General features: G+C 57.0%; 2 protein-coding genes and 1 pseudogene across 3 annotated transcripts in view; 2 read left to right on the top strand and 1 right to left on the bottom strand.

Moving 5' to 3' along the window:
• The window catches only part of MLPH (melanophilin), a gene marked incomplete at both ends in the record, with an annotated part of 46,326 nt that extends 28,330 nt beyond the window's left edge, over positions 1-17,996 (top strand). Inside the window, 10 exons of the mRNA XM_080688760.1 lie at positions 1,123-1,262; positions 5,002-5,085; positions 10,695-10,907; positions 11,079-11,228; positions 13,885-13,977; positions 14,551-14,628; positions 14,890-14,976; positions 15,560-15,611; positions 17,201-17,301; positions 17,970-17,996. Of these exons, the coding sequence (XP_080544886.1) occupies positions 1,123-1,262; positions 5,002-5,085; positions 10,695-10,907; positions 11,079-11,228; positions 13,885-13,977; positions 14,551-14,628; positions 14,890-14,976; positions 15,560-15,611; positions 17,201-17,301; positions 17,970-17,996 (1,025 nt within the window). The remainder of the gene's footprint in view (positions 1-1,122; positions 1,263-5,001; positions 5,086-10,694; positions 10,908-11,078; positions 11,229-13,884; positions 13,978-14,550; positions 14,629-14,889; positions 14,977-15,559; positions 15,612-17,200; positions 17,302-17,969) is intronic.
• Positions 9,170-9,763, bottom strand: LOC308279837 (transcription initiation factor TFIID subunit 9-like; annotated as a pseudogene). The gene has a single exon. The product of its transcript is annotated as a transcription initiation factor TFIID subunit 9-like (transcript).
• A 6,144-nt stretch (positions 17,997-24,140) lies between the features above and the next one.
• Positions 24,141-24,871, top strand: PRLH (prolactin releasing hormone; the record flags this gene model as incomplete). The annotated part of the gene is made up of 2 exons (XM_080689263.1): positions 24,141-24,240; positions 24,708-24,871. The coding sequence occupies 2 exons, from the start codon at positions 24,141-24,143 to the stop codon at positions 24,869-24,871; spliced, it is 264 nt and encodes an 87-aa protein (XP_080545389.1).
• Between the last annotated feature and the right edge of the window lie 1,973 nt (positions 24,872-26,844).

Genomic DNA, 26,844 nt, shown 5'->3' with positions numbered 1-26,844 from the left:
TAATCAGGAGCCCGCAATAAGAACCTAAATGTGTTCCGTTTAATTTCGCCAGACACTTTGGCTTCTAATGAAATTCCGGAACGCCGTCCTCTCCTGCTCCCCGAGGGAGCCCGTGCTGGGTTCAGGAGTTCAGGTGCGATATTAAAGTCAGAGTAAATGAAAGCCACTGGGACGCTGGCTGCCGCCGGCGTCACCCTGTAATATCAAGGTGGCAACCCCACCCTGAAACAGTGACCAAACAGGGCCACTGGTCAGTCACAGGCCAAGGGCTGTGGTCTCGAGCCCCCAGGCCCAGCGTGGAGGAGGCAGGAGCGGGGAGCCAGGGCTCGGGCTACATGCTGAGGAAGGCGGCGGCCTGGGCGGCTCCGATCGCCACCCCTGATTCACCCCCACCTCTCTAACATGGGGAGTGCCCCCGTGCAGTGCCACAGCACAGCGGACAGTCCTCGGGCCGAGATGCGAGGGACACCCCCTGCACCTCGGTGTCCCCCTCAGAGAAAGGGCAGTCACGAGGGCCGGCCGGCCTGTCACCGCAGGGACGCAATGAGATGGCCGCATCTGTTGACCCTAAGACAACACGTGTGTGTGTGGTGTGTGTGTGTGTGTGTTAGTAGGGATCAAACCCGGGGTATTTTACCTCTGAGCTACACCCCCAACCCTTTTTTTGTTGTTGTTCTGTTTTGCGGTGCTGGGGATGGAACCCAGGGGCATTCTACCTACAAGCTACACCCCCACCCCTATTTTTGATTCATTTTGAAACAGGGTCTCACTGAGTTGCAAAGAACCTCACTAAGTAGCTGAGGCTAGCCACGAACCACAATCCTCCTGTCTCCGGCTCCGGAATGCTGGAGTTACAGGTGTGCACCTCACCCAGCTTCCTTTTTTTGTTTTGTTTTGTTCTGTTTTGTTTTGAAACAGGATCTCACTAGTTCACTGAGCGTCCCCCTAAGTAGCACAAACCTGCGATCCTCCTGTCTCAGCCTCCCGAGCGCTGGGACTGCAGGCTTGCGCCACCACACCACGCATTCCTTCTTTGACCTCTGAGTTCTTGGTTGACAAAGCCTGGACACGCGTATGCTCGGCTTCTCACTCTGACATCTCAAACCTTCTCTTACTCTCGAGGGACGAGCATGGTCAGGACCCAGCAGCCCCCCTCGCAGTACTTGGCGGACGTGGACACCTCGGACGACGACCGCACCCGGGCCCCCAGGGTGGCCTCCCAGCACTGCAGGCGGAGGGGCCGGGCCACGTCCGAGACTCAGGTAACCAGGCTTGGAAGAACTCAGTGTCTGGGGCTTCTCTGGGGAGCCCACGCCTTCACCCCGACTCACTGCAGAGAGAGAAGCGCTCGCAGCACTTTCAGCCCACAGAGTCGCCTGTTTCTGTGGAGATTCATCCTCCAGCTATATTTTTATTGAAATGAACCTACGTGGCATAAAGTTAATCATTTTAGTTTGGCGGTTCCTCAAAAGATGTAAGATATAGCGACCATCTGGTTCAGCAATTTTAATTCTGAGTGTATGTCCGAAAAAATTAAAAGCAAGGATTCCAAAGGGCATCAGTCACCCCAGAGTGTAGCAGTATTACTCACAATACTCAGATGAGGAGAAAACCCACATGCCCATGGCAGCTGAGTGGCTCAACAAAACCTGTCAGGTCTTTACGGTGGAATATTATTCAGCCCTCAAAAGGAAGGCAATTCTGACAGCCTCCTGGGGGTCCTTCTGCCTGCTTCGCACCTCAAGAATGTTCTTATTTATTTCCAGTAATTTTTATTTACTTCCACTACTCCCCACCCTCCCCCGATGCCCGTGACTCTGTGTGTGAAGGGACTCAGCTGCGTGAAGCGCCTGCCAACCCCGCTGCATCCCGGGGGGCAGTGAGGACCAGGCAGTGTCCTCAGGGGCCTCTGAGGGAGAGAAGGCCCTGGGGAGAAGCCCCCCGCGTCTGCCCACGCTCAGGCCGCCTTTCTAAGGCCAGGCCTCTCTAGGCACGCCCTGGAGGGCACCATCTCGCGGCTATCTGCTCATCTTCCGGTTGCCCGCGGCCTGCAGATGTGCTCGTATTCGTGGCTCTGTCTTTCTAGAAGACATCAGGAAAGACTCCCTCTAAGTCCCTGTTCGTGTCCACGGGCCCACCGCCTGCACTGTGCAGCGGCCTCCGCAGGGCCGCGTGGAGAGGGCGAGGACACGGGCCCGCACACGCTTCCCCGCCCGCTGGGTCCAGAGCCACCGTGCCAGGCAGCGGGACAGGCACTGCCTCGGTCTCCCGGTGGAAGAGTCGCAGCCGATGGCTGACGGTGGTTCACTCCAGCCCTGGCCTGAGCCGTGTGGCGCCTGTAGAGGGCGAGTGTGGGTTTTGGTGCGTCCAGGTGAGAGTGCCAGCAGCTCCCGCTGGCCTCCCATCGACAGACAAGATCAGGACCGTCCTGACACTCAGAGCCCAGGCGGGCCAGGCTTGGTGTGATGCTGCAGCTGTTAGAAAATGCAATTTCTCTCTTTCTTTCTTTCTTTCTTTCTTTCTTTCTTTCTTTCTTTCTTTCTTTGCAGTACTGGGGATGGAACCTGGGGCATTCTACCTCTGAGCTACACCCCCACCCTATTTTTTGTTCTTTATTTTGAAACAGGGTCTCACTGAGTTGCAGAGGGCCTCACTAAGTAGCTGAGGCTGTCCTTGAACCGCGATCCTCCAGTCTCAGCCTCCCGAATGCTGGGATTACAAGCGTGCACCACCACGCCCAGCTCTCAGACCTATTTTTTATATTTGATTTGGAAACAGGGTCTCACTAAGTTGCTGAGAGCCTCAGTAAGTAGCTGAGGCTGGCTTCGAACCTGTGCAATCCTCCTGCCTCAGCCTCCCAAGCACAGGGATTACAAGCGCGCGCCTCCACACGCTGCAAACTAGATCTGTTCCCAAGGCAGAACATCTCTCCAAAAAAAAAGATAACAGTTTTACGAATGAATAAACATAAAGCCAGTATGTGATGTGCACCCAGGCAGTGGCTGAGGGACCGGAAGCACAGGAGGAGCCCCTGCCCAGCAGGCAGGCGCCGCCTGGCCCCCACCCCCAGGCCAGGGAACACGGCCCTCCAAAGCCATGACGGCGCCCTGTCACACAGCTGCCCTGACTCGATGACGATGCTGGGAGATGGCCTGTGCAGGTTTCTGCAGAGAGGAAGCACGGCCCCCTGCCTTTAAGACAGGAGGTAGTCCGCAAAGTGACACCGGGCGCCCACCTCAGCCTTGTCCCTTCTTGCAATGGGAGGCTGTGGTGACATTTCACAAAGGTGGCTCCCAAGTCCTGAGCTGTCTTCAGACCATCAGGAAGATCTACAAACAGTTGAAAAGAATAAGCCAGGCATGGCACGCTTGTAATCCCAGCGTTCGGGAGGCTGAGACGGGAGGTATCATGATTTGAGGACAGCCTCAGCTACATAGTGAGGCCCTTTGCAACTCAGTGAGACCCTGTTTCAAAATAAAGAATAAAAATAGTGCAGGGGATGTAGGTCAGAGGTAGAATGCCCCTGGGTCCCATCCCCAGTACATGAAAGAGGAAGGAAGGAAGGAAGGAAGGAAGGAAGGAAGGAAGGAAGGAGAAGGAAAAGGGAGGGGGGCGAAGTCCGTCCCACACCACCCTCGCCCTCGCTGGGGATGGCACCCAGGCCTCGGGAGGCGAGGCAAGCTCTCTACCACTGAGCTACACCCTTCACTCTTCTGTTATAATTTGTTATTTTGAGACATAGTCTTGCTAGGTTGCTGAGGCTGGCCTTGAACTTGCGATCCTCCTGCCTCAGCCCCCCGAGTCGCCAGGATCACAGGTTCGCACCACCGTGCCTGGCTCTTCAGTATTTCAACGGGGGACTTAAACTGCTCGTTTTCCCTTTGTGTCTGCCTTACGCCGCTGCTTTGGCAAAAAGAAGGACAGGCTGTTTGTGAGGAGCCCAGGAGCTCCTGTTCCCTGTGCCTGTCTTAGAGGGCCGCTGGCTCTGGGTACCAATGGGGGCCAGGGTTGCGCCAGGTTCCCCTGGCTGAGAGCCCGGCCACACCGGCCCTTGTCAGGGGGCAGCTCCAAGACCCCCAGCCCCGCTGACTTCATCCCTTCCCGCACAGGCCTCTCCACAGGGCGATGTCTTCTCTGGGCTCTGATGTGACATTTCAGAGTAGCAATGCTGGCACGGGGGTCCCTGCCTCTCCCAAGTCCCCACACACATCCCAGAGACAATTCGCACGTGGGAGGGTATTTATTGATCACTGCCCACAGGCAGAAAACACGGCAGAGCTGGTCTCTGCTTCCAGCGGCCACTCGAGGCCGGCGTGGGCCGAGGCGTTTCGGACACCCCGGTGTGGACGCTTGCGGCTGGCACCGCTCCCACTCCGAGCCTTGCGCCCAGCGCAGACATGGGCACCGCGTCATTTGCCCCTCTGAGACCAGGCGCTGAAAACAAGTTAATACAGGAGACGCGGCCGCCTGCCCGCGAGGAAGCAGACCAGGGATGGATTGATTTTCCCATCCCCGTCTGGAGCTAATAGACTTTGGGTGACTCAGGGCCGGTGACTCGGGGATGAGGAAGTCGGACGTTTGGTCACTTTACGGTGTCACCTGGAGCCCCCCCGGCCACAAGTGTCCCCGGGCACCGTGAGCTCACGGCTGTGGCTCGGTTACCATGTCCTGCCTAAACCGCACCTTCCTGTGCTGGTGGGTTTGGGCAGCGATGATAGCTGCCCGCACTAATGGGGGTCATGGCTTCCTCAGCCTCTGGTCAGCTTCCTGTGGCGCTGGCTCCGCCGCCCGCCTGCGTCTCCCCACTGCCAACTCCCCTTTCGCTTGGCTTCGCTCGGTGCCCCAGGACCCTTGCAAGTCACTGTTGAGCTTCTGTGCCTGGTGTGAAGCAGCCTTAACGCTCCTCTTCCTGGGCGTTTGGGGCATTGACAGTGGTGTGTGCCAGGCCCTGTGGTGGGTATGGGCTGGGTCCCGGCCACTCTTCCTCTCCCTCTGCCACAGATTGTTGAGCTGAATAAGCGCGTGTCGGCCGTGGAGCACCTGCTGGCCCACCTGGAGGACGCAGTCACGCCCCCATCGGCCAAGGTAACGCTGCGGGGACTAGGCCAGGAGGAAGGGCCGCGCCCCATTGGAGGCTCTGAGGAAGGGACTCCTGGGGGTCCTCACTCCAGACCCAGCCCTGGGCGTGCAGCTCAGAGCCGGTGGTTTCTCCTACACACCCACCCATATGGTGTCACCTGCCGCCGCCCCACACCCAGCCTGGGTTCCCGAGAGCTCAGGAAGCACACGGCCCTCCCAGGCTGGCGGGTCAGAGCCGGGGAGGAGACTGGAGGGCACTTGTGGGCCAGGCCACAGCGGGCCCGCCTGCTCTCCCGGTGATCACCAGCGGGCGCCCATGGTGCCACTCGACAGAACACTGAAGGCTGGGGGATTTCTGACGGATGCAGGTTGATTCCGCTCAGGGCTGGGAGGCTGAGAAGTAGAGCAGCCAGGGCCACACCTGGCAAGGGACTCCACGCCACGCCCCACAGTGAATGAGCCCATCACCCACTTCCTAACTGCCAGGCTCGTGACGATGGCAGCCAGCTCATGCGAGCTCGGCCCGCCCGCCCAGATCACCTCAAAGGTCCTCAGATCACCTCAAAGGTCCCCCAGATCACCTCAAAGGTCCCTCACCCCCAGATCACTTCAAAGGTCCCCCAGATCACCTCAAAGTTCTCCTAGATCAACTTAAGTGTCCTGCCAGATCACCTCAAAGGTCTCCTAGATCAACTTAAGTGTCCTGCCAGATCACCTCAAAGGTCCCCCAGATCACCTCATAGGTCCCCCAGATCCCCTCACAGGTCCCCCAGATCCCCTCACAGGTCCCCTCAGTGACGTCGCACTGGCCTTCCAGCACAGGGACTCTGAGGACACATTCACACCACAACACACCAAGGCGACCTCAGGGTGAACACAATGGAACCTTGGTCTAGTGCAGTACGTGTGTGTGTGTGTGTGTGTGTGTGTGTGTGTGTGTGTGTGCGTGCGCGCACACACATACATGTCTGAGAGCTGGACAGGAGACAGCGGCACGCAGGCAGGTACGGGTCAGGCTCCGTTCCCGTTAGCCACATGCCCAGTGCCCCCTTTGCACTGCAACACCCCAAGTCTGCAGCTGCACACGCCTCCTGGGCCCTGGCTCTGAAGAACGCCCCTCCAATGGAGACGTTTCCCTCCCGGGTGGTGGATGAGGAACCCGAGGCCAGGTTCTCAGGAGGGACTCACGCCCAGCGCCTGCCAAGACCCAGACATGGGGGGCCCCGTGTGCTTGGGGAGGGCACCCCGCCTCCCAGGGAGGCCCCTCACAGCCCAGGCCCGGCTGGGCGGCCGTCCCTCACCCCTCTACCCTTACCGAGCCTCCTGTGGGGCCAGGCCCGCCAACCCTCGGCCACCCGTCCCTGTGGACCGTCTTCTCCAGCCCCTACTGGGAAAGGCCACTTTGCTCTTTTCCTGTATAAATCCCGGGGCAGGGTCACTGAGGACCCTGCTTTCAGGTTCTACTCCCCCCTCTCTCTGAGGGGCCCTGCTCACAAGACCACCCCCTAGGCCACTTAGCACCAGACCCCTGAAAGCCAGTGACATTTTTTATTACAAGTTAGCCAGCCAACCTCTGAGCATCTCCAAGATGCTAGATGCTGGTTTTCTGGGGTCTCAGGGCTCCCCAGGATGTGGGACTTGCTGTGCTTATACCTGGAAATCCCTGGCAGATGAGATGAGCTGGTCACCCGCTGCAGTCTGTCCTGCCGGCCCAGGACAGCACATCTACGCTCTGAGTGTTTTGGGGCCATGTGTACGTTGTATGTGTGCGTGTAAATACGACTCCTGCGCCCGTTTCAGCCCTCTGTGAGGTGTGCCAGCTGCTCTAAGTGTGTGTATAACTTGTGTGTGTGTTTGCTTGCAAAGTAGAGACAAGACCTGCTTGTGAGTGTGCATGTACCTATGCTTGTACACTTGGCGTACAAAGCACAGACGATACCTGCTTCCCCCGGGGTTCACAAGCTTTCACCCCCACACGGCCAGCAGCTCTCCCTTGTCCCGCCATTTCTCGTGGGGACCCCGCAGTTTCTCAGGCCTGGGTAGCCGGGAGTGAGTTCTGTTAGGGGCAGGCCCAGTAGAATGCGCAGGCCTCTGTCTCTTTCCCCCTGTGTGGTCTCCAGGCAGATTCTGCCTCCTGAGCCTTAGCAGAAAAGCAGGACCTTCCAGCGGGTGTCGGGGCAGGCCAGGCCACCCTCTGCCCACTCGGTCTAATCAGCCTCGGGTGTCATTCAGTGAGGTCTGAGAGCCATCCTAATGACTTCGTTGAAACAGAAAATTAAATGATCGTGAGCAACGTCCTCCGCTCGCCGGCAGAGCGGCCCAGGAGGATCGATGCTGCCCGGCAGACATGGGGCTGTGATGACTTCCTGCAGGTGACTGGCTCCAGAAGGGAGGGAGAGGAGGTGCCGACACCATCCTGGGGCTGAGGAAGAGTGGGCGGGGTCACTGCGGAGGCTGTGCAGGCCCTCGCTGCTGGAGGAGAGAGCCTGGGCCTAGGAAGAGTGTGGACGGAAGCTGCAGCCCTGCGGCCCTCCTGGGGTTTACGCTCTGGTCAAGAGAGGCAGAAATAAGTAGCCCAGCAGGGACCGCGGGGCAGATGTGGAAGAGGCAGAGGAAAGTAAGACCAGGCCAGGTGACTGGCACAGGCTCTCCTTTGTGCGGGGAGCAGTACTGGAGAATTGAACCCAGGGCCATTCTACCTCCAGGTGACACCCCAGCCCTTTTTACCTTTTTATTTTGAAACAGGGTCTTGCTAGGTTGCTGGGAAGGGCTTTAAACCATGATCCTCCTCTCTGAGCCTCCCAATGTACTGGAATTACAGGCGGGCACCCCCACACCTGGCTAAGGGTGTTGCTTTAAGTAGAGTGGCCGGGGCATCTCGCTGAGAGGTGACACGCACCCAGGAGTCTGGAGCCCCGAGGCCTGTGGCCCCTGGGTGGAGTGCTGAACCACAGGGAGCAGCCCCTGGCACCCCAGGGTGAACCGCACTGGGGCAGGCAACCGGGATGGGGCGAAGCTGGACTGGGCAGGAGAGCCATCTTCATCCGTTTTCTGTTGCCAAAACAATATGCGTAAAACTGAGTACTGTATAAAAAATCGTATCCCCTACAGTCCAGGAGACTTGGGCACAACGCTGGCATCTGGAGGGGACCTTCCTGCTGTGCCGTAACATGGCAGAGACACCACAGGACAAGACACCAGGGTGAACCGCACTGGGGGCAAGGCCCCCGGGATGGTCACGGGATGGCCACACGTGTAGCCTAAGACTCTTATAAACACAGTGCGGTGGCACACACCTGTTATCCCAGTCCTTGGGAGGCTGAGAAAGGAGAATCGCAGGTTTGAGGCCAGCCTCAATAACCTAGCAAGCCACTCAGCAACTTAGTAAGACCCTGTTTCAAAATTAAAAAATAAAAAGGGCTATGGGTATAGCTTTGAAGTAGATCATCCCTGGCTTCAATCCCCCGGGGGTGTTTTGTTTTTTGTTTGTTTGTTTGTTTGTTGCGGTACTGGGGATGGGGTCCAGGGGCATTCTACCTCTGAGCTACACCCCCAGCACTATTTTGTTGTTGTTTCAATTTTTTTGGTGGTACTGGGGTTCCTGGAAGCCCTTCTACCTCCGGGCTACACTCCCAGACACCTATTTTTTTCATATTTTTATTTGGAAACAAGGTCTCCTAAACCAGCGCGGCTGGCTTTGAACCTGCGCGCTCCTCCTGTCTCCGCCTCCCAAGCGCGGGGATGACAAGCGTGCGCCACCATGCCCGGCTTTTGTTGTTGTTACTGAACCACAACTTTATTTTTTTTACACATAAAGGCCGATGAAAAACCATTACTGGCCCTATTAAAGAAAACCCATCTTTTCAATGGAAAGAGTAACTATTTACTCTTTCTGAAGCGCATCTTGAAAACAGCCAGCTTAATTTCAGTAGAACCGAATCAGGTTCAAATATACATGTTCCGACGTGAAGACTCGATCACAAATTCTCACAGTCGTCATCATCCCGCTCCCTGTTCAGCGCACTCAAGCATGCACTGGCGGTTTTGTGATGATACCGTATTAGTGGTATCAGAATGTCTGGGAGCCAGCTTATGATGGGTTAATGAGAACATGCCGAGCTGCTGAGGTAGCAGGAATTGATGCTCTGACAGCAGCGGACGGTGAAGCGGGCATCTTGCTGCAAACCCTTGCCCTGTGAGAGACAGTGGAGTCCCCGCTTTAGTAGGAACAGACCTGGTTTCGGGGTCGGTGCGCCTAGCGTGGAGTACTTGGTCTGCGAGCGACTGAACCAGCACGTAACCATGACACTGTGGTTCTTCCTGCTGGGTGGAGATGCCTTTTTTGCAAAGATTTGAGCCTATAGTTTGGAGCTGTTGGGAGGCAATCTAGGACCTGAATATGGCTTGATCGATGGCAAGGGGGTTTGATTTTTTTTGCCTTGCAATATCATGGAAAAAAACCTCTCGGTGGAGGAGAGGTAAATGACTGGTCAGCGCGACCCAATCGCACGTCATCTGCGTCGACAGTAGTTTTCCTGGCATGGCTTGAGTGACTGTTAGCACATTCTAGAATCGTGGTCACCTCTCGGAAGGCAAACTCCAACATCTGGTTTACAACTCCTGGCGCATACTCTGTGATCCCCGTGTCCTTCAGGATTTGTACAATCAAAAAATAAAAAATCATATGCGCGTCTTTCGGCACGCTCTTGGGAGAAGCCGTCTTGCCAAATTCCACGATATCCGGCGATCGAAGGTCTTGAGCTAATTCACCCCCATTAACGTGTTTCCGTCCCGACCTTGGTGCAAGTTCTTTGCCTCGTTTCTCCCCCCCCCTCCCGGTGTACCCGTGAGCAGGACGTTGGCAGCAACGTGGTTCTCCCAGCGACTGACACGGGCGCCTCGCTCACGCGGCCTCCCCAGCCCTATCTTTTATTCTTTATTTTGAAAAAGGTCTCACTGAGTTGCAGAAGGCCTCACTAAGCAGCTGAGGCTGGCTGCAAACCTGCGATCCTCTTGTCTTAGCCTCCCAAGTACTGGGATTACAAGCATGCGCCACCACGCCTGGTGTGTGTGTGTGTGTGTGTGTGTGTGTGTGTGTGTGTGTGTGTGTCTTAAAGGCTGTCTTAGAAATCCACTAATTGCCTTCTCAGGAGCCTACCCTCATGACCTCCTCGAATCCTAAATTGCCTCTCCAAGGCCCCACTGCCAGAAGCCATTTGGGATTAACTTTCTTTTTTACAGTACTAGAGATGGAACCCAGGGGCATTTAACCTTCGAGCTATACCCCCTGCCCTATTTTTTATACTTTATCTTGAAACAGGGTCCCACTAAGTTGCAAAGGGCCTCACTAAGTAGCTGAGACTGTCCATGAACCGCGATCCTCCCGTCTCAGCCTCCCAAATGCTGGATTACAAGCGTGCGCCACCACTCCCAGCTAAAAAATACATATTTTTAAAGGGAAGAGTAGGCCTAAAACTGGGAGTCTTGATGGCCATGGGTGCTGTTGGACATGCCCTGGGAGCCTCCCACCCCTCAGGGCCGGGGCAGCTGGCCTGGAGCAGGGACCCTAGCCGTCCCCGGCACCTGCGTCTCAGCACTGCCCGCTTTCCCAGCAGTGGCCAGCTGCCAGAGTGCACACGGATGCCGACAAGGAGGAGGAGACCCTGCGGAGGAAGCTGGAGGCGCTGACCAGCAACATTAGTGACCAGAGTCCCTCATCCGGGGAAGAGGACGGCAGGGATGGAGAGGCCAGGCTGGACGGGGACTCCCCCACCCGGGCGGCCTCAGAGCTCAGGCCCCCCCTGCAGTCTCCGCAGGACCAGGCAGAGGTAGGAGCGGACCGGGATGGCCCGGGTTAGTGACTGATACACGGGCTATCTCTGGTGCAGGCAGATGGCCACAGGGGCAGGGGGCCCCAGGGCCCCTGAGAGGAGCCCAGGAGTGCCGGAGCTCAGGGGCAAGAGCTGTAGGCCCCTAAGACCTTCTCCCTTTGTCCCTAGGTGCTCACAGGCCAAATGGATGCTTGGGACAAGAGCCCTCGGGGCCCTAGGGACCCCGTCCAGCCTAGCAGGACCACCGATGAGGAACTGTCAGAGCTGGAGGACAGAGTGGCCATGACGGCCTCGGAGGTTCAACAGGCCGAGAGCGAGGTAGCCCACGATGGCGAAGGGGCTGGCCTTGGGAGGGCTGACAACAGCGATGTTCCACCCAGAGGGCTCACCCAGAGGACAGAGCCAAGCTCGGCCACTTGAAAGGTGTCCACGTCACCCCCAGCCCCAGCCCTGCGCCACCCACTCACTCCCGGTTGGCCCGGAGCAGGCAGGGCTTCCAGCCAGGAGAGCAAGCTCCCCGTCCTGTGTCCTGTGGGGAGGTGCTGGAGCAGGCAGGGCCCAGGGCAGCAGGTGACCTGGGCGCTGCCCAGGAGCCCTGCAGGAAGAGGGCAGCTGCAGCCCCTGCCCCCCGCGTCCCTCCCTTCCAGCAGCATGCTGGCAGGACGGACGCGTCCCCTGAGCCACGCACACTGCAGGAGGGAGGCAGCCTCAGGTGTTCGGCTCATGGGTTCCCTCCTAGAATGCGGCCAGCACGTGTAGGGCACAGAGGACATGGCTGCCAACACCCAGAGCGAGCCCCGCCTCCCCAGGGCTCAGTCTTTTAGCAGGAAAAGAGAGAACAGCGCAGTAAGACCATGCCATCATGAAAAGGCTGTGGGATTAAGCAAAGGTGACCTGTGAGGGAAGGCAGCATGGCGACACTTTCAGGGGCCGTAGTCCAGCAGGGGAGCAGCACGTGCAAAGGCCTGGGAGTGAGGACCAGCTGGGTGTGTTCAGGGATCCATGACACTGCCACAGGAGTACGGAAGTGGGGGATCCCAGAGCAGGGAGGGTGACCGAGGGCCCTGGGGGCCCAGAGTGTGACGGACCAGCTCGGCCGGAGCAATGGGACCGTTGGGACTGGGTCTTGGAAAGTGGGCAAGGATTCGGCTTTTGCTGCTACTTCTGCAGCGGACCCCTCCCTCTTTTGTACGGGGTTCCTTCAAGTCCCTGTTTACGGCGCTAATGTGGAGATTCGTCTCCGGGACTTGGGAGGGAGAGACCTGAAATGACGGACCCGGACAATTGCCTCTCGTACAACTGACAAAGTTTATTTTCCAAAACCAAGATTCTTATACCTTCTCCAGTGAAATTCCTAGTAGAAAAGTGTGAACACCAAAGAATAATAGTGGGCTATTAAGTGAAGGACATGTGAAGTACCAATCATAAACAAGACAAAAGGAAGACCTGTGACATCACTGGTCTTGCGATTAAGATCAGCCCCAGACCTTGTGATTAAGGCCAGCCCCTTGGCCTTGCAGGTGGGTGGCCTTAGAGGGCAAATTCCAGGAAGGGCAGGAGTCACACCCAGAGTTTGGGAGAATTCGACCTTTCATAGAATCTCCTTCAACTCTTTCGGAACCTTCCGTTCCTTAGGCTTTGTCCATGTCCTCCTCTGCCTAGTACCAGCAATTAAAAAACCCACTTAAAAAGACTTAAGTGTTACTGTAAACCTTATGAAGTTAAGAGCACTTTAAAGCATTGCATTCTGCATTTCCCCAACTTAATAATTGAATTATAAGACATTAGGTAAATATCACTAGCACCTTAAAACCTTAGTTCTGCAAAAGGAATAAAATTTAAAAGACAGTGCATATCACATTTGATCACAACTTAATAAATGTATAATAGATTACTACAGAAATCCACATCATAAGCTTTTGAGTGTCTTAAAACATTAATTTTGTCAAAGGAAAAAGAACTTTAAAAGCAATGTATATTGTATTTAATCACATCTCATATAGGTCTAATAAAGAAATCTGCGTGGTCTCTGAAGTTAAAGAACAGCTGAAGATAAGCTACTTCAAACCTCCCTGATCTTGCCAACCAAGTACAATATTCTCATAATTAATCTAAAACAAGAGGCAAAAATGACTGGCGGGTTTGCCTGCCATAGTAATTGGTAAAAGAAAAACGATTTGCCAATCAGGATGGGAAAGGGGAGTTAATTTTATTATATCCTGGAGCAAGGCAGGGGGCGTCTGAGAGCTCAAACATTTACCAGAAAATTTATCTCCCACGGAATCAGTTTCTCCCACAGCCCTGATTGGGACCTCGTTCTACGTCACCGGAGCCATTTGTGTGAAAAGTTATAGAATCATTACCAAAAGAACAATAGCTAAGAAAGAGCATCCAAGAACAGGGAGGAGTCTGACCAGGAGCCATCCTTCCTCAGGGCTGCTTCCTTGAAGCGTGCCACGCCATGCGTGCAGGGTCACGCAGACTCCAGGGGAGGCGGGGTCATGGCACCAGAGGACATTTGGGTGCAGGCAGGGTCGTAACCCAGTGGTAGAGCTTGTGCTTAGCATCCGAACCCAGTATCCCCTACGCTGAAAGACAGAAACAAATCGGAGGAGAGATGCTGGAGAGCTCCGGATGCAGGAGGTGTGACCAGAAGCTTCCTCTGGCCTCTGGGGGCGGGCTGGGGGAGGGGCAGGGCAAGGGTGACTTCAGCCATGGCAGGTCTGAGTGCCCGGGTCAGGGGCAACCTGGGGCCACCCCCACCAGCCACCACCCCCATCCCTGATGGGCACTGGGACCCCAGAAACACCCGCTGCCCGGGGTGGTCCCACAAGAGCACCCCATCCTCACACCCCCAGAGGAGAGCAGAGGGTGCCGCCAGGCCCGCGTGTGGCCGGGTGCCACTGCGCAGGGGTGCTCTCTGACGCGGGACCCTGAGCTAGACATCCAGGTGACATCTGTCTGCCTTCTCCAGGTTTCGGACATCGAGTCCAGGATTGCGGCCCTGAGGGCTGCGGGACTCACAGTGAAGCCCTCCACAAGGCCCCGGCGCAAGTCAAACCTGCCGGTGAGTGAGGAGCCCCAGGGCCGGCGCCACCCTCCTCCTGAGCCGCCATCCAGCGTCCTCACAGCCAGCTGGTACGCCCCATGCGTGCCAACAGTTATTTTAATTGATTTTACTAAGTGAAGAAAACTCCTAAGCCAGGTGTGGTGGCAAATGCTTGTAATCCCAGTACTTGGGAGGCTGAGACAGGAAGATCGTGGTTGGAGGCCAGCCTCAGCTACTTAGTGAGGCCCTTTGCAACTTATTGAGAGCCTGTTTCAAAATAAAGAACAAAAAATAGGGCTGGGGGTGTGTAACTTGGAGGTAGAATGTCCCTGGATTTTATCCCCAGTACAGAAGAAGAAGGAGAAGGAAGAGAGGGAGAGGGAAGGGGAGGGGAGGGGGAAGAGGGAAGAAAGAAAGAAAAAAAAAAGAAAGAAAAAAAAAAAGAAAGAAAATCCCAGCAGCCCTAGTCCCAGAACCCTGAGTGGTGTATCTGGGGGCCCGCCTGCCGTCCCAGCTTCCTGCCCAAGCGTTTCCATGTCCAGCTACCCACCCCGCCCTCACCAGGCCGCGACCTGTCTTCCTGTCCTCCAGATACTCCTTCCTCGAGCCCCTGGGAAGCTTGGCAAGGGCGCGAAGGAGCCAAACACGGTGCCCGAGAACGAGGTGAAGGTGCGTGCTATTCCGCAGCCTGCAGAGGCTGGACAGGGAGCGAGGGACCGGCCAGCCACGCGTGCGGGAGTCAGTTGGGGGAGTCCCGGCAGGGCGGCGGAGAAGCCGGACACTGAAGGGTGAGCGAGGGTCTGACATCGAGCAAGCGCCGTGGCTCCGGACCATGGGAGCGCCGGGGACAGCAGGGGTCACAGCCCCGAGTAACCCCGCTCAGGGCGAGCCTGTGGACCTGTGCTTCCTCACCCATCGTTCATGAGCAAGCGCTGGGCTCTGGACAGCACGCAGGCCCAGGACTTCTGCCCACCCTGCACCAGTTCACAGAACCTGGCGGCCGCCAGTGATATGACTGTGGGCCTGTCGTGCTGATGAGTGGATAGGGCCCGAGAGGTACCACGCTTGACCGAGACCGCCTGCAAGGCAGCCCGGGAAATGGCGCAGGAGAACCCCGGGGGCCGGATGCTGGGAAGAGCTTCTAGGGGAATTAGGCCATTGGCTCCTGAAAAAGCCAGCGAATGAATTTCTTACAACGTAGTGGAGCAGGCGGGCGGGGGCCAGTCTAAGGGGTGGGGGCAATGGCCGTGGGGAGCTGAGACATGTTTCAGGCACGCTTAGTCTCCCGTGGGTCTACTGCACAGAGGAGGAAACCCAGGTTCAGAGTGCGAGTCCGTCTCATGCAGGGGTGGGGAAGGCCTCTGAGACCTGGACTCAGCTCCTCGGGCTGGAGTGTGTGCTCTGGCAGCCACACTGAGCACCTCTTGGATTCGGGTATTTGGAATTGGCCTGCAGACAGCATGCATTCCACTATTGTTAAAGGTTCAGCCATTGCCAGGGAATGGAAGACAGCTGGCCTGGTTTCTTAGAATCGGAAGAATAATGATCTTGCAGTGATCCCGACCAATTTAGTGACACCCGGAGATGTTCTTTCTCCTAGGCAACAGCTGTGCCGTCTCTCCTGAGGAGGAAGTATTCCCCTGCGGCTCAAGGTAAGCGCCCAGTTCTGAAGGAAGCCCAGGGAGGAAATGTCCCGCCCAGGTCTGCATGGTTCTCTGTAGCCTGTGAACACATCGCATGCTGTTCAGCCCCAGGGGATGCTGAGCGTCCAGGGAGGGGTCCAGCCCATCTCAGGGGCCGACATCTCGGGAGGTCCTGTCGACAGCAGAGAACAGGGGCAGGACTTGAGTCTCCTCAGTGGTTAGCTGTGGACCGCCGGGCCCCCGAGCTCTGGACATTTCAAGGGTCAAGTTGCTCACAGGCCAGGTGTGGTGGGCACACTTATAATCACAGTACTCAGGAGGCTGAGAAGGAGGATTGCAGGTTCGTGGCCAGCCTCAGCTACTTAGTGAGTCCCTCTGCAACTTAGTGAGACCCTGTCTTAAAGAATAAAAAGCTGGGCGTGGTGGTGCCCACTTGTAATCCTAGCATTCGGGAGGCTGGGACAGGAGGATCACTGTTCACAGACAGCCTCAGCTACTTAATGAGATCCTTTGCAACTCAGTGAGACCCTGTTTCAAAATAAAGAATAACTAATAGGGTCGGGGGTGTCGCTTGAAGGTAGAATGCCCCTGGGTTCCATCCCCAGTACTGCAAAAATTAAATAAACAAAAATAAAAAGAATAAAGAATAAAAAATAGGGCTTGGGATATAGCTGGGAGGTAGAATGTCTCTGGGTTCAATCCCTGGTACCACACACACAAAAAAAAGAGGCTGCTCCCGGTCAGCCTGAGGCTGGATTGTCTCAGTACCCACCGCTGGGACCCTGGCGCTGCGGGCATTTCAGGATCTGAGCAAGCCTTGCCAGCACTCTGCTGCCGCTGTCTCTGGTGCCAGCATGTGGTCATGGTGGCTGGTCACCAGGCCTCCCAGATCAGCCTAGACCCCAGCAGGTTCTCAGGCTCAGTCCCAGGTGTGCAGGGCCACTTGGTACTTGGTGCTCAGTACTGCCTCCCCTGGGAGGGCGACCCCTCTGCAGAGTTAGGAGCAGGTGAGACATGGGAGACAGCGCTGCTGAAAATGGAGCGGCGGGCCAGCAGGGAGGAGGAGAGGCCATCTGGGCAGCGTGTCAGACGCAGTGGCCAGGAGACCCTGCAGGCACGGTCAGCCCGGCCCAGCTGCCTCGCCAGGGAGCGCGTGCCCCGGGTCAGGAGCTCCCACTGAGGCTGGCCTCGGCCCCACCAACACGCGCAGCTGCCTGGGACGTGAGGCCCGGCCCCAGCTCCCACAGCTGTAGCCGAGGACAGAGCCTCTCTTTGAGGGTCCGCGTCCCCAGACCCCTCAGGCCCGAAAGGCGGGAAAGGACGCAAGCCCCTGACGCTGGCCTGACGGAGTTCCCTGCTGTCTTGCCCAAATGAGGCCTTGGGGCCACCGCAAGGTGGGCTGCAGATCCTGGCCCCATGACGGAGGAGAAAGAAATGTTCAGAACAGTCTATTTGCATGGCTGCTACAGTGTAACGGCTTTATTTCATGTTGTGAAACTTCCCCGGCATGCTATGGCCCTTCCTAGGCCACCAAGGTGGTGTTGGGGGCAGGTTGATGAGTAACAAAATGTCCCCACCCCGCTCTGTTCCCTTCAAAGCCAAAGAAGACGATTATTTTGACCGGAAGTCAGTGTACCGCGGCTCCCTGACCCAGAGAAACCCCAGCGGGAGGAAAGGGATGGACAGGCACGCCTTCGCGGTAATGGCTCACCCACATCTCAGGGGGCTTGCACCTGCAGGCTAGCCACACGGTGGGGCTTCCTTGTAATCTCAGGACTGGGGAGGGGGAGCTGAGACAGAAGGATCCTGGTTCAAGGCCAGCCTCAGCTACTTAGGGAGGCCCTCTGCAACTAGTGAGACCCTGTTTCAGAATAAAGAATTTTAAAAGGGCTGGGGATGTAGCTCGGAGGTAGAATGCCCCTGACTTCAATCTGCAGTACAGCAAAAATAAGTAAGTAAATAAATAAATAAATAAATATTCGAAAGATAAACTGGGAGGGGGTATAGCTCAGAGGTAGAATGTCCCTGAATTCTGCTCCATTACAAAAAAAAAAGCAATTCTGTGACCTGTCAGACTTACATATTGGTATTGAGTAGTCAGACTGAGGAAAAGTGGGATGTGTTTCTGTGTGCACGCCCACGTGTGTATCTGTGTGCACACACATGCCTGTCTGTGCTTCTGTGTGTATATGTTTAACACCTTGTATGTGTGCACACACGCATGTGCATTTCACATGCCCACACCTCTAAGTTTGTGTCCCTGTGCATCTGCTGTCACACGCCTGCGAGTGTGTCTTTGTGCTTCAGTGTGCATGCAGGCGTGTGTGTTCTGTGTGCACACTCGTGTGTCTGTATTTGCCTCTGCAGAAGCCTGTGATGGCCCACCAGCCCTAGCGGGGGTCGTGGAGACGGGGCGCGGGGTCGGGGCCACACTTGCTGCTCTGCGCGGCCCCTGGATTCTGTGCCCTCTGCTGCACACGGTCACCGCCGTCCGCGTGGACTCCGCCTGCGAGATGCCAGTTTCGCAGAGCCTCCACGGCCCGTCCAGGTCACTGCCTGGCGCCAGGGCCGCCCCGCCAGCCTTGACCCTGAGACAGCGCTGAGCTGCTGTGAGGTCGCCGAGGACAACGCTGCTGCCGCTGAAGGACACGGGCCTTTCTCGGTGCCCGCTTTTGTCCCTTCCACTCTTGGCTTTACCGCGGCAATGGAGGTGCCGAAGAGGCCCTGCGGTTAAGACTACATCCGCACGGATGTCCCTGGGGGTGTCAGAGCGAGGACACACATGAGCCTGTCTCTGCATGGGGGTGATTGGAAATTAGGCATCCAGCTGAGTATGGTGGCACACGCTTCTTATCCCAGCATTGGGGAGGCTGAGACAGGAAGATCGCAGGTTCAAGGCCAGCCTCAGCATGTTAGCAAGACCCTGTTTCAAAATTTAAAAAAATTTTTTTAAATAAAAAGCATAGTCGGGCATGATGGCACATGTTTGTAATCCCAGGGGAAGGTCTCTCTGCTGGTCCAGCAAGGGGGCAGGTCATGTAAGAGCTGCACAGCCATGGTGGTCCCCACATCGAGTTCTGTTCTTCCATCTCGCACAGTGGGCTTCACAAGCAGGACCATGGGCCTCCACAGGGGCAGCAGGTCTCGCTACATAGTGTACACACCTGTTGAAATTTGCCAAGCCGGGGTGGTGGGCACGCTTGTAATCCCAGCATTCAGAAGCTGAGACAGGAGGATCACAGTTCACAGCCAGCTTCAGCTACTTAGTGAGGCCCTTTGCAACTCATTGAGGCCCTGTTTCAAAATAAAGGATAAAAAATAGGGCTGGGGGTGTAGCTGGGAAGTAGAATGCCCCTGGGTTCCATCCCCAGTACCACAAAATAAAATAATAATTTGCCAGCAAGAGATATAAATCAGGGGGCAGTGAACTGCAGCCTGGGTCTGATCGGGCTCATGGTCTCTTCTGGTGAGGAAGCTTTGTGGCCCCGGCCACAGCCCCTCATTTGTGCGGGGCCCTCAGCTCCTGTTCTGTGCTAGCTGGGCTGACCTGCTCAACCCCAGAGCCAAGCCCGTGCCCCACAAAGCTGTGTGTGAGGCTGGCTGGCCCGTTACAGAAGGAGTTTGCCAGCCCTAACAGAGGTGAAAGAGAAGGGAGCTAGCCCTGCATGGTCCCCAGCTCCGCAAGCCTCCAGCCTCTGCTAGGGCCCGAGGCTGCCTGCCGCCCACTCCCCTGGGCCGCTCCCCCTGCCCGCCCTGTCCTTTCTCGGGTTCCTCACTGGCTCCTCGCTCTCTCGCTGTCTCTCCTCTCGTTTCCCCCAGCATGCCCACCCTTCCCGGGATGTTCACAGCAACCTTACTCTGTCCACCCACCTTGTGTCCATGGCTGAGACCTCAGGAAAGAGCTCCGGACGCAGAGCACAGCCTATGGCCATCCCCCGGGCTCCCCAGCCCCCTCGCTCTGCCCACCCGCTCTCCGTCCTCGCTGCCCCCATGGTGCCCAGGCCCTGCCCATGCGTCTCCTGGAGGGTGCTGAAGGCCCAGCCTCCCTCATCACAGAACAGTCCTGTTCATATAGAGGGTTAGCAAAACCTGAACACCAACAGAACTCATTACAAATAAAAATGCACATCTTATAGATAAAATATCAGTGAGACGAATCTGAGTGTATTCTTAAGCCTGCTACATCTTAACCAAATAAGGTTCATCCCAAGAGACACCTGACTTGACTAACGTCAGAAGAAGGTTTATCATTGCTGTCTACTATATCCATGGAGTAAAGAGGAAACCACTGAGTCCACTTCAATCAATGAAGAAAAGCAGACAACAGCTTCACACATTAGAGCCCGGAGCCGGACGTCAGTATTTCAGTCACCAGGCACCTTTGGTCTCTGGGAGGAGGGTGGGGTGCTCCCCTTCCCCACAGATTCAAGATCACATGCCTGCGACTCAAGAGCCCCCTGACAGGGCCAAGGTGGACCCAGGGCAGCAGGCTCCCCCTCCCCGAGATCTGCGGCCCCAGCGAAGCGGTGTGGGGAGCTCCTTGGCCTCTTGTCTGCAGCAGAAGCCCCCAGGATTCGCTTCTCAAAGAACCCCAAAGCCAGTGAAGCCCAAGAGGGCAGGGCCAGGCCTGAGCCTCAGGGCTCTGTGGGGCTCGGCATGAGCTGTCACCGCCCCCATCACCTGCCCCAGGCCACCTACGGTCCAAACATCTCCATCCATGCAAGGTGCCCCTCAGGGACAGCAGGGCCTCAAGTGGTATCATCAGCTACGGGCATGAGGAAGGAGCTGGCTGATGCCAAGGTCCCAGGGCCATCGCCCACCCACGCCGCCACCTCCTGCGGGTGGGCCCTCAGGTGGCGAGGTGCCCACACTGCACTGTGACAGAGCTGGACACACGTGCATGCACACACACACACACACACACATGCATTCCCACACACTGATCACACACCCATGGGACCACCCAGAAGACCCACCTCCAAGACGGGACCGTGCTTCGTCGTGATGCTGTCCCCAGGAAGCCTGGTCAGAGGTGGAGCCCAGGCACAGGGACGGTGTCAGAACTCCTGTGACTCTCATCCGCAGCCTGGGATGGAGCCCCAGGGCCCCTCCAGAGCTCCTGACCCTCCGGCCCCCACACCTCCAGGAGCTCACCTGCCAGGGCCCTTCATCTCCAGGAAGAGGGCCGTTGGCCGACCCCCGGGGGAGAAGCTTTGCCCCCAAGCTTTCCCTGAAAGTCCAGCCCAGGAAATGGCACAGTGCCCCGCCGCGTGAACCTGAGACGGGCAACGTGCTGCGTCTCCTCTCCAGCAGAGCCCCCTTAGAAGGTAATATGCAGCCGGGCGTGGCGCACCCTCGTAATCCCAGTACTTGGGAGGCGGAGACAGGAGGATCGCAGGTGTGTGGCCAGCCTCAGCTGCTTAGTGAGGCCTCTGCAACTCAGACCCTGTTTCAAAATAAAAAGTAAAAATAGAGCTAGGAGTCTGGCTCAGAGGTAGAATGCCCCTGGGTTCAATTCCCAGTATTGCAAGAAGGAGAAGGAGAAGAGGAAAAGGAAGGGGAAGGGGAAGGAGGAGAAGGAGAAGGAGGAGAGGAAAAGGAAGGGGAAGGGGAAGGAGGAGAAGGAGAAGGAGAAGAGGAAAAGGAAGGGGAAGGGGAAGGAGGAGAAGGAGAAGGAGGAGAGATTAAATTGCACTTACATGACCTTTAGGATAATCTGGATTATTCAGACTATTCATGGTTTAGGCTCTTGGGCCCAAGTTAGATGGTAGAATATTTGGAAATACTTGACATAGCATAAATATACAGACTTTTGGCAACACCAGGACACATAGTTAGAGCATGAGGCAAAATACGAGAGCCATGGAGAAGGAGGAAGAACGGGCCCAGGAAGAGCAGGGGAAGCCCTGTGAGGAGGTGCCCAGAGTGAGCACTGGTCGGCTTCTTTGATGTTACTAGTGCTTTTTCTTGGGGTTTTATTTGATTGCTTCGGTAGGCACTAAATTTTTCCCCACTGTAGAGAAAACTTGTTTTTATTTTATTCATTTATTTTATTTTTATTTATTTTTTGCGGTACAGAAGATGGAACCCAGAGGCATTCTACTTCCGAGCTACACCCCCAGCCCTATTTTTTATTCTTTACTTGGAAACAGGGTCTCACTGAGTTGCAGAGGGCTGTCTGCCAACCAGGATCCTCCTGTCTCAGCCTCCCAAATGCTGGGATTACAAATGTGTGCCACCACACCCAGCTCGAAAACTTATTTTTATAATAAAAGTAGGCCTTTTGGGATTTTGGGGGGGTTTTGCAGGTCTGGGGGTGGAACCCCTGGGCATTTGACCTCCGAGCTATACCCCCTGCCCTATTTTTTTTCTTTATTTTGAAACCGGTCTCACTGAGTTGCGAAGGGTCTCACTAAGTAGCTGAGGCTGTCCGTGAACCACAATCCTCCAGGTCTCACCCTTCTGAATGCTGGGATTACAAGTGTGCGCCTCCACGCCTGGCTAAGCCTTTTGTTTTCTGATGATGATAAGCTTGCACACATTAGACACTGGTTAGGGGAAATCTGCAGAAGCCTAGGAAACATGTAAGTCATGCAGTCAGAAGGAGCCACCTGCACGGAATGAAGGGCGCGGGAGAGACAGTTGGAGAACTCGGGCTCAGAGGAAGGCCCCGCTGCAGAGAAGGGCCATGGGGGGGCGTCTTCGCTGGCTCTGCTGGCTCTGGGGGCCCAGGGGACCAGTAGACGCTCGACACTGGAACCTGCCCAAAGGCGAGCATGGAGAGGGGAGGTTAATGTGCTTTAAAACCACTTGGCCCAAATGAAATTATATCATCCAGGAAGGAACAAATCACATTGCTGATGAGAGTTTAAGGGGAAAAAAAGAAAAAGAAATTAAGGGGGAAAAAAAGACAAGGGCCTCCGCTGGGGCCACCGGCCCGCCCGCCCGTGCGCGAGGGAGGCGGCACAGTCTGGGGCAGCAAGCTAAGACACTGGCTTTGGGAGGGCATCTGGGGGCACTGGCTGCTTCCCCAGAGACTATAAAAGGTGAGCAGGCTCCACCCGGGCCTCACAGCACCCAGGGCAGTGCTCCCTGTCCTAGGAAGGAGATCGATCCAGCCAGCCGTCGGTGAGTAGCTCATGGGTGCTGCAGAGACGGGCGCTGCTGCCTGCGCGGCTACTGCTAGAATCTTTCCTTGGTCGGTTATGGGTCGGGGTTCACCAGGGACCCTTCCTGCTCTCTGGGCAGCCAGGGGCTGGCATTGCATGAGTCAGGAGCCCTGTTCTACAGGGCCCAAAAGGGCTTTCCTGGACCTGCTCCCTCCTTCATCTCTAGGGCCATCCTTCTGGTGAGAGCAGGTCCCAGGGGCTGCGGGGTGACCTCGGAGCTTCAGCGGACTGGCCTAAGGCCCCGTGTAGGACAGAGGATGCCGAGCGTCCTGTGATGCCTGGCCACCAGCTGGGGTCCTCCAGCAGGGCAGAGTGGCAGGCTGCGCCCTGGGCCATGCAGGAAAGGCTGGCACACTGAAGTCCCAGTCTCTCTCTGCACCCCAAGTCCTCCAGACATGTCTGGCCTGGGCAAAGCTTACGGCACCATATAATGATACCGGGTCGGAGATTTATAAATCACTCCACGTGGCCTCAGCCCTTGCCTATCTGCTTGAAAAGTATTTAGACAGAAAACACAGGTGTATTTAGAGAAGTGGGGACGCCATATGAGAAAGGCCTTGGAGAAAAAAGGGAGGAGTCCCATCCCAGGGAAAAGCATCTGGGACCACCGTTCTCTGGGATAGAAAACGACCTGGAGCCATCCACGTGCCGGGTTTGATATTCCCTCTGGACACCTTCTTTATACTTTTTTTGGGGGGTTTGCTGCGCTTTGTGCATCACAAATTAGTGATCCTGCGACCCCACAGGGGAGGGGGGAAGGTGCGTTTCTGCAGGTGAGCTCCGGTCAGACCCCACAGGCCCCATCTCCTCCCCCTTCCCCCAGCCCGTCAGCCCAGCTGATGCCGCAGCTGTCTGCAGTGTCTAGCTAGCTCCGGGACACCTCCACCTGAGTCTTCCTGGGCTGCTGGGGCCAACACCCCCACAAGCCTGCCACGGCGTGGGCGGCACTGCCAGGATACTAACGTGGGCAGGCAGGGGCCCGGGCTCCTCCCAGATGGCCGCCTCTTCGTGGGGCCTTTCTGACAGCAGAGCAGCCATGCACAGGCTGCGACTGAGCCCTGCAGAGGCTGGCGGGAGGGCACGGAGCACCTCATCCACCCCTCTTGTATGGAGGAGACAAGGGGTCAGGGACATCGCCATGGGCCAGTTTAGTACCGCTCAGACAAGTACCCATGGAGGTGTGGCTGCATGCACACGCACACAGATGTGTATGCACACTCTCACGTGCACACACATGCATGGTACACTGCTATCCCCGTGTCCACACGCACCCTCACTCTCTTGTAACCTTCTTTCCCTCTGCCCCAGGACACACCCGCCCCGCGTGGATCCCACCTCAAAGGGGCCTCGTCCATCCGGAAGCCGGGGGATGATGGCTCCAAGGGCCTGGCTCTTCTATCTGCTGCTGCTGGGCCTCGTCCTTCAGGGCACTGCAAGCCGTGCCCACCAGCACTCCATGGAGATCCGCAGTGAGTCCTGGACCTTGGCCTCGACCCTCCCCCTGGGCCCAGGTACCCTGGGTGCTCAGTGCCTGGGTGGCCCAGCCGCCTCCCAATCCTGGCCGTTGTCCTTGCCACGTGGCCAGCTCCAGGGTCAGCCCTCTGTTAGGAGGCTCCTGCTGGGCAGGGTTTTCCCCAGAGAGCCATGTCCCCTGCCTGTCCCCCACCTCTGCCCAGCGTGGCCTGACCTCTTAGAACCCGGGGTAGAGGTATGGGATGCTGACCCTGGAGGATGTCTGAATTCCTGTTCCCAAAGCCACACTGCTGCCCAGAAGTGAGCTGGCCGGACCACTGGGTACGACTTCCTCAGGGTGGGGACCTGTGTGGCCCTGTGGCCAGGTGGTGGTCAGATGAGGGACGCCGTGGGGGAAGCTGAGTGTGTGTACCTGGTCCCAACACCTTCAGGAGCACGTGACAGGAGGCTCTTCCCTCTGCAGCCCCTGACATCAACCCTGCCTGGTACACGGGCCGTGGGATCAGGCCTGTGGGCCGCTTCGGCCGGAGGAGGGCTGCCCTCCGGGAAGTGTCCACGCCTGGCCTGCGGTGCTGGTCCACCTGCCTCCCCCTGGAAGGTGGCGCGGACTCCCCTCAGGATGGATGAGGCCCAGCTCAAGAAGACACCGACTCTCGGAGCCCACCCCACACCGCTACCTGCCCTTCAGTCCTAATAAAAGCACCCGCCTGGCGTATTGCACTTCTGAAACCGTGTGGTGGCAAACTGGAAGGTCTCTTTCCTCCTGGGAGGTTAGCCGAGGAGCAAACCCACAGCCCTGCAGCTTCTTTGGAAAGAAGAGGCTGTGACCTGCCCACATCACCCAGCCCTGAGCAGGGGCCTGGGACTATCTCTGGTCACCTGCAGTGCACACTTGTGACCGGCTGTCCAGGCTGGGCACTGCTTGAGACCCAGCGGGTACCCTACACCACACTACCCCAGAGTGCGGCACAGCCCCTCGGCCTGGGCAACGGTCCCCCTCTCAGCCTAAGTGTTTTCTTTTATATGTAGCTTTAGAACAATTTTAGGTTAATAGCAATAAAAGGGCAGAAGGCACAGAGATGTCCCCGCTCCACTGATGCTCAGGTGCCCGTCCTCCATACCCTCAGCCTCCGCATCACCAGCGTCCCACACCAGAGGGCGCACATGCCGCCAGTTGGCCTGACGGACCAGCCAGCCTTTCCCAGAGGGTTGGCGCTGGGGTCCCTCTGGGTGTTCTGCGTTTTTGAGGGTGTGTAATGACAGGGACCCACCAGCACGGTGCTGCAGGGCGGAGCCGCTGTGCTGAAGCCCCCGCGCCTGTGCAGCCCTCTCCCCAAACCCCAGCCGCCACTGGCCCTTTTCCCGCGCCCCTTTACACCCTTGCTGCCCAGAGGAGGAGCACTGTGGGTGGTTTCTAATCATCAGTGGGGGGACCCAAACCATTCCAACCCCACTGTGTCCCTCCCAAATCACCCAGGGACATCTCCGTGTCCTGCCTCAGACGTGACTTGCTTTGGGATCGGGGGACACAGACACACTGCCTGGGCAATGAGTCCATCCCTCGGTTTCTCTGAGCCTCGATGACTTCCTCTGCACCACGGAACAGAAACCCTTGCCTCAATCCCAGGCTCAGAAGGATAGACACCTGCACACCAGCAGCGCTGGAGGTGGGGTGCTCAGAGAGTGAACCCCTGCCAGGGCTCACTCCAATGCAGTGGGCAGTGGTCACTTCCAACCCAACACTGGGCGCCCTTCCAGAAATGCACCAGGCCCCTGCCTGTAGGAGCTCACGCTGGCACAGGACCCCAGCCACCCATTCTGCACCCCATGCTCCAAGGGCCAGGCACCAGCAGGACCCAGAGCAGGATCCCCACTGCCTCCCACCTGACCTCCCACCCGAGGCTGACTCCGAGGCTACACCTCCCCAGCCAAGGAGGAGGACATAGCCCCTGGGACCCCCCAAGGTGGGGATCCCCTGCGGGGTCAGGGGAGGTGTCTAGGACTGCTCCCGGGACAGGCAGGTGCTAGGTCAGGCCTTGACCAGGTCATAACCCAGAAAACAGTCCTATGGTTTCTCAAAAAGCTAACGCTAGAGCCGGGCATGGTGACACATGCTTGTGATCCCAGCCTTTGGGAGGCTGAGACAGGAGGATCACAGTTCGAGGACAGCCTCAGCTACTTAGCAAGGCCCTTTGCAACTCAGTGAGACCCTGTTTCAAAATAAATAATAATAATAAATGGGGCTGGGGATGTAGCTCCAGAGGTAGAATGCCCACGGCCTCCATCCCCAATACCCCCCAAAAAAGCTAACGTAAGAATGACCACCTGGCCGGAGCCAAAAGCAGATGTTCGGAGGAGCCAGGAATGTCCACGGCAGCGTGGCTCACAAGGCCAAGAGGCGGGAGGGAGCAAGCCAGTGCCACTATCTTGGGCAGTCCAGACTCCCCAGGACCCCAGACCCGTTCATCTTGAAGAAGCTTTGCCAGGAACATCTGCCAGCCGTGTGTGCTCACAGAAACAGGGCCTTCACTTACGGCCCCGTCCCCAGCATCGTGTCCTGGGTGGGGAGAGGACGGGAGGGCAGAGCAGTGCCCAGGGAG

Source organism: Muscardinus avellanarius (assembly GCF_963383645.1).
Source record: "Muscardinus avellanarius genome assembly, chromosome: 2".
NCBI lineage: Eukaryota > Metazoa > Chordata > Mammalia > Rodentia > Gliridae > Muscardinus > Muscardinus avellanarius.
Note: the sequence above shows the minus strand (reverse complement) of the source record. Positions and strands in the feature narration are given on the sequence as shown.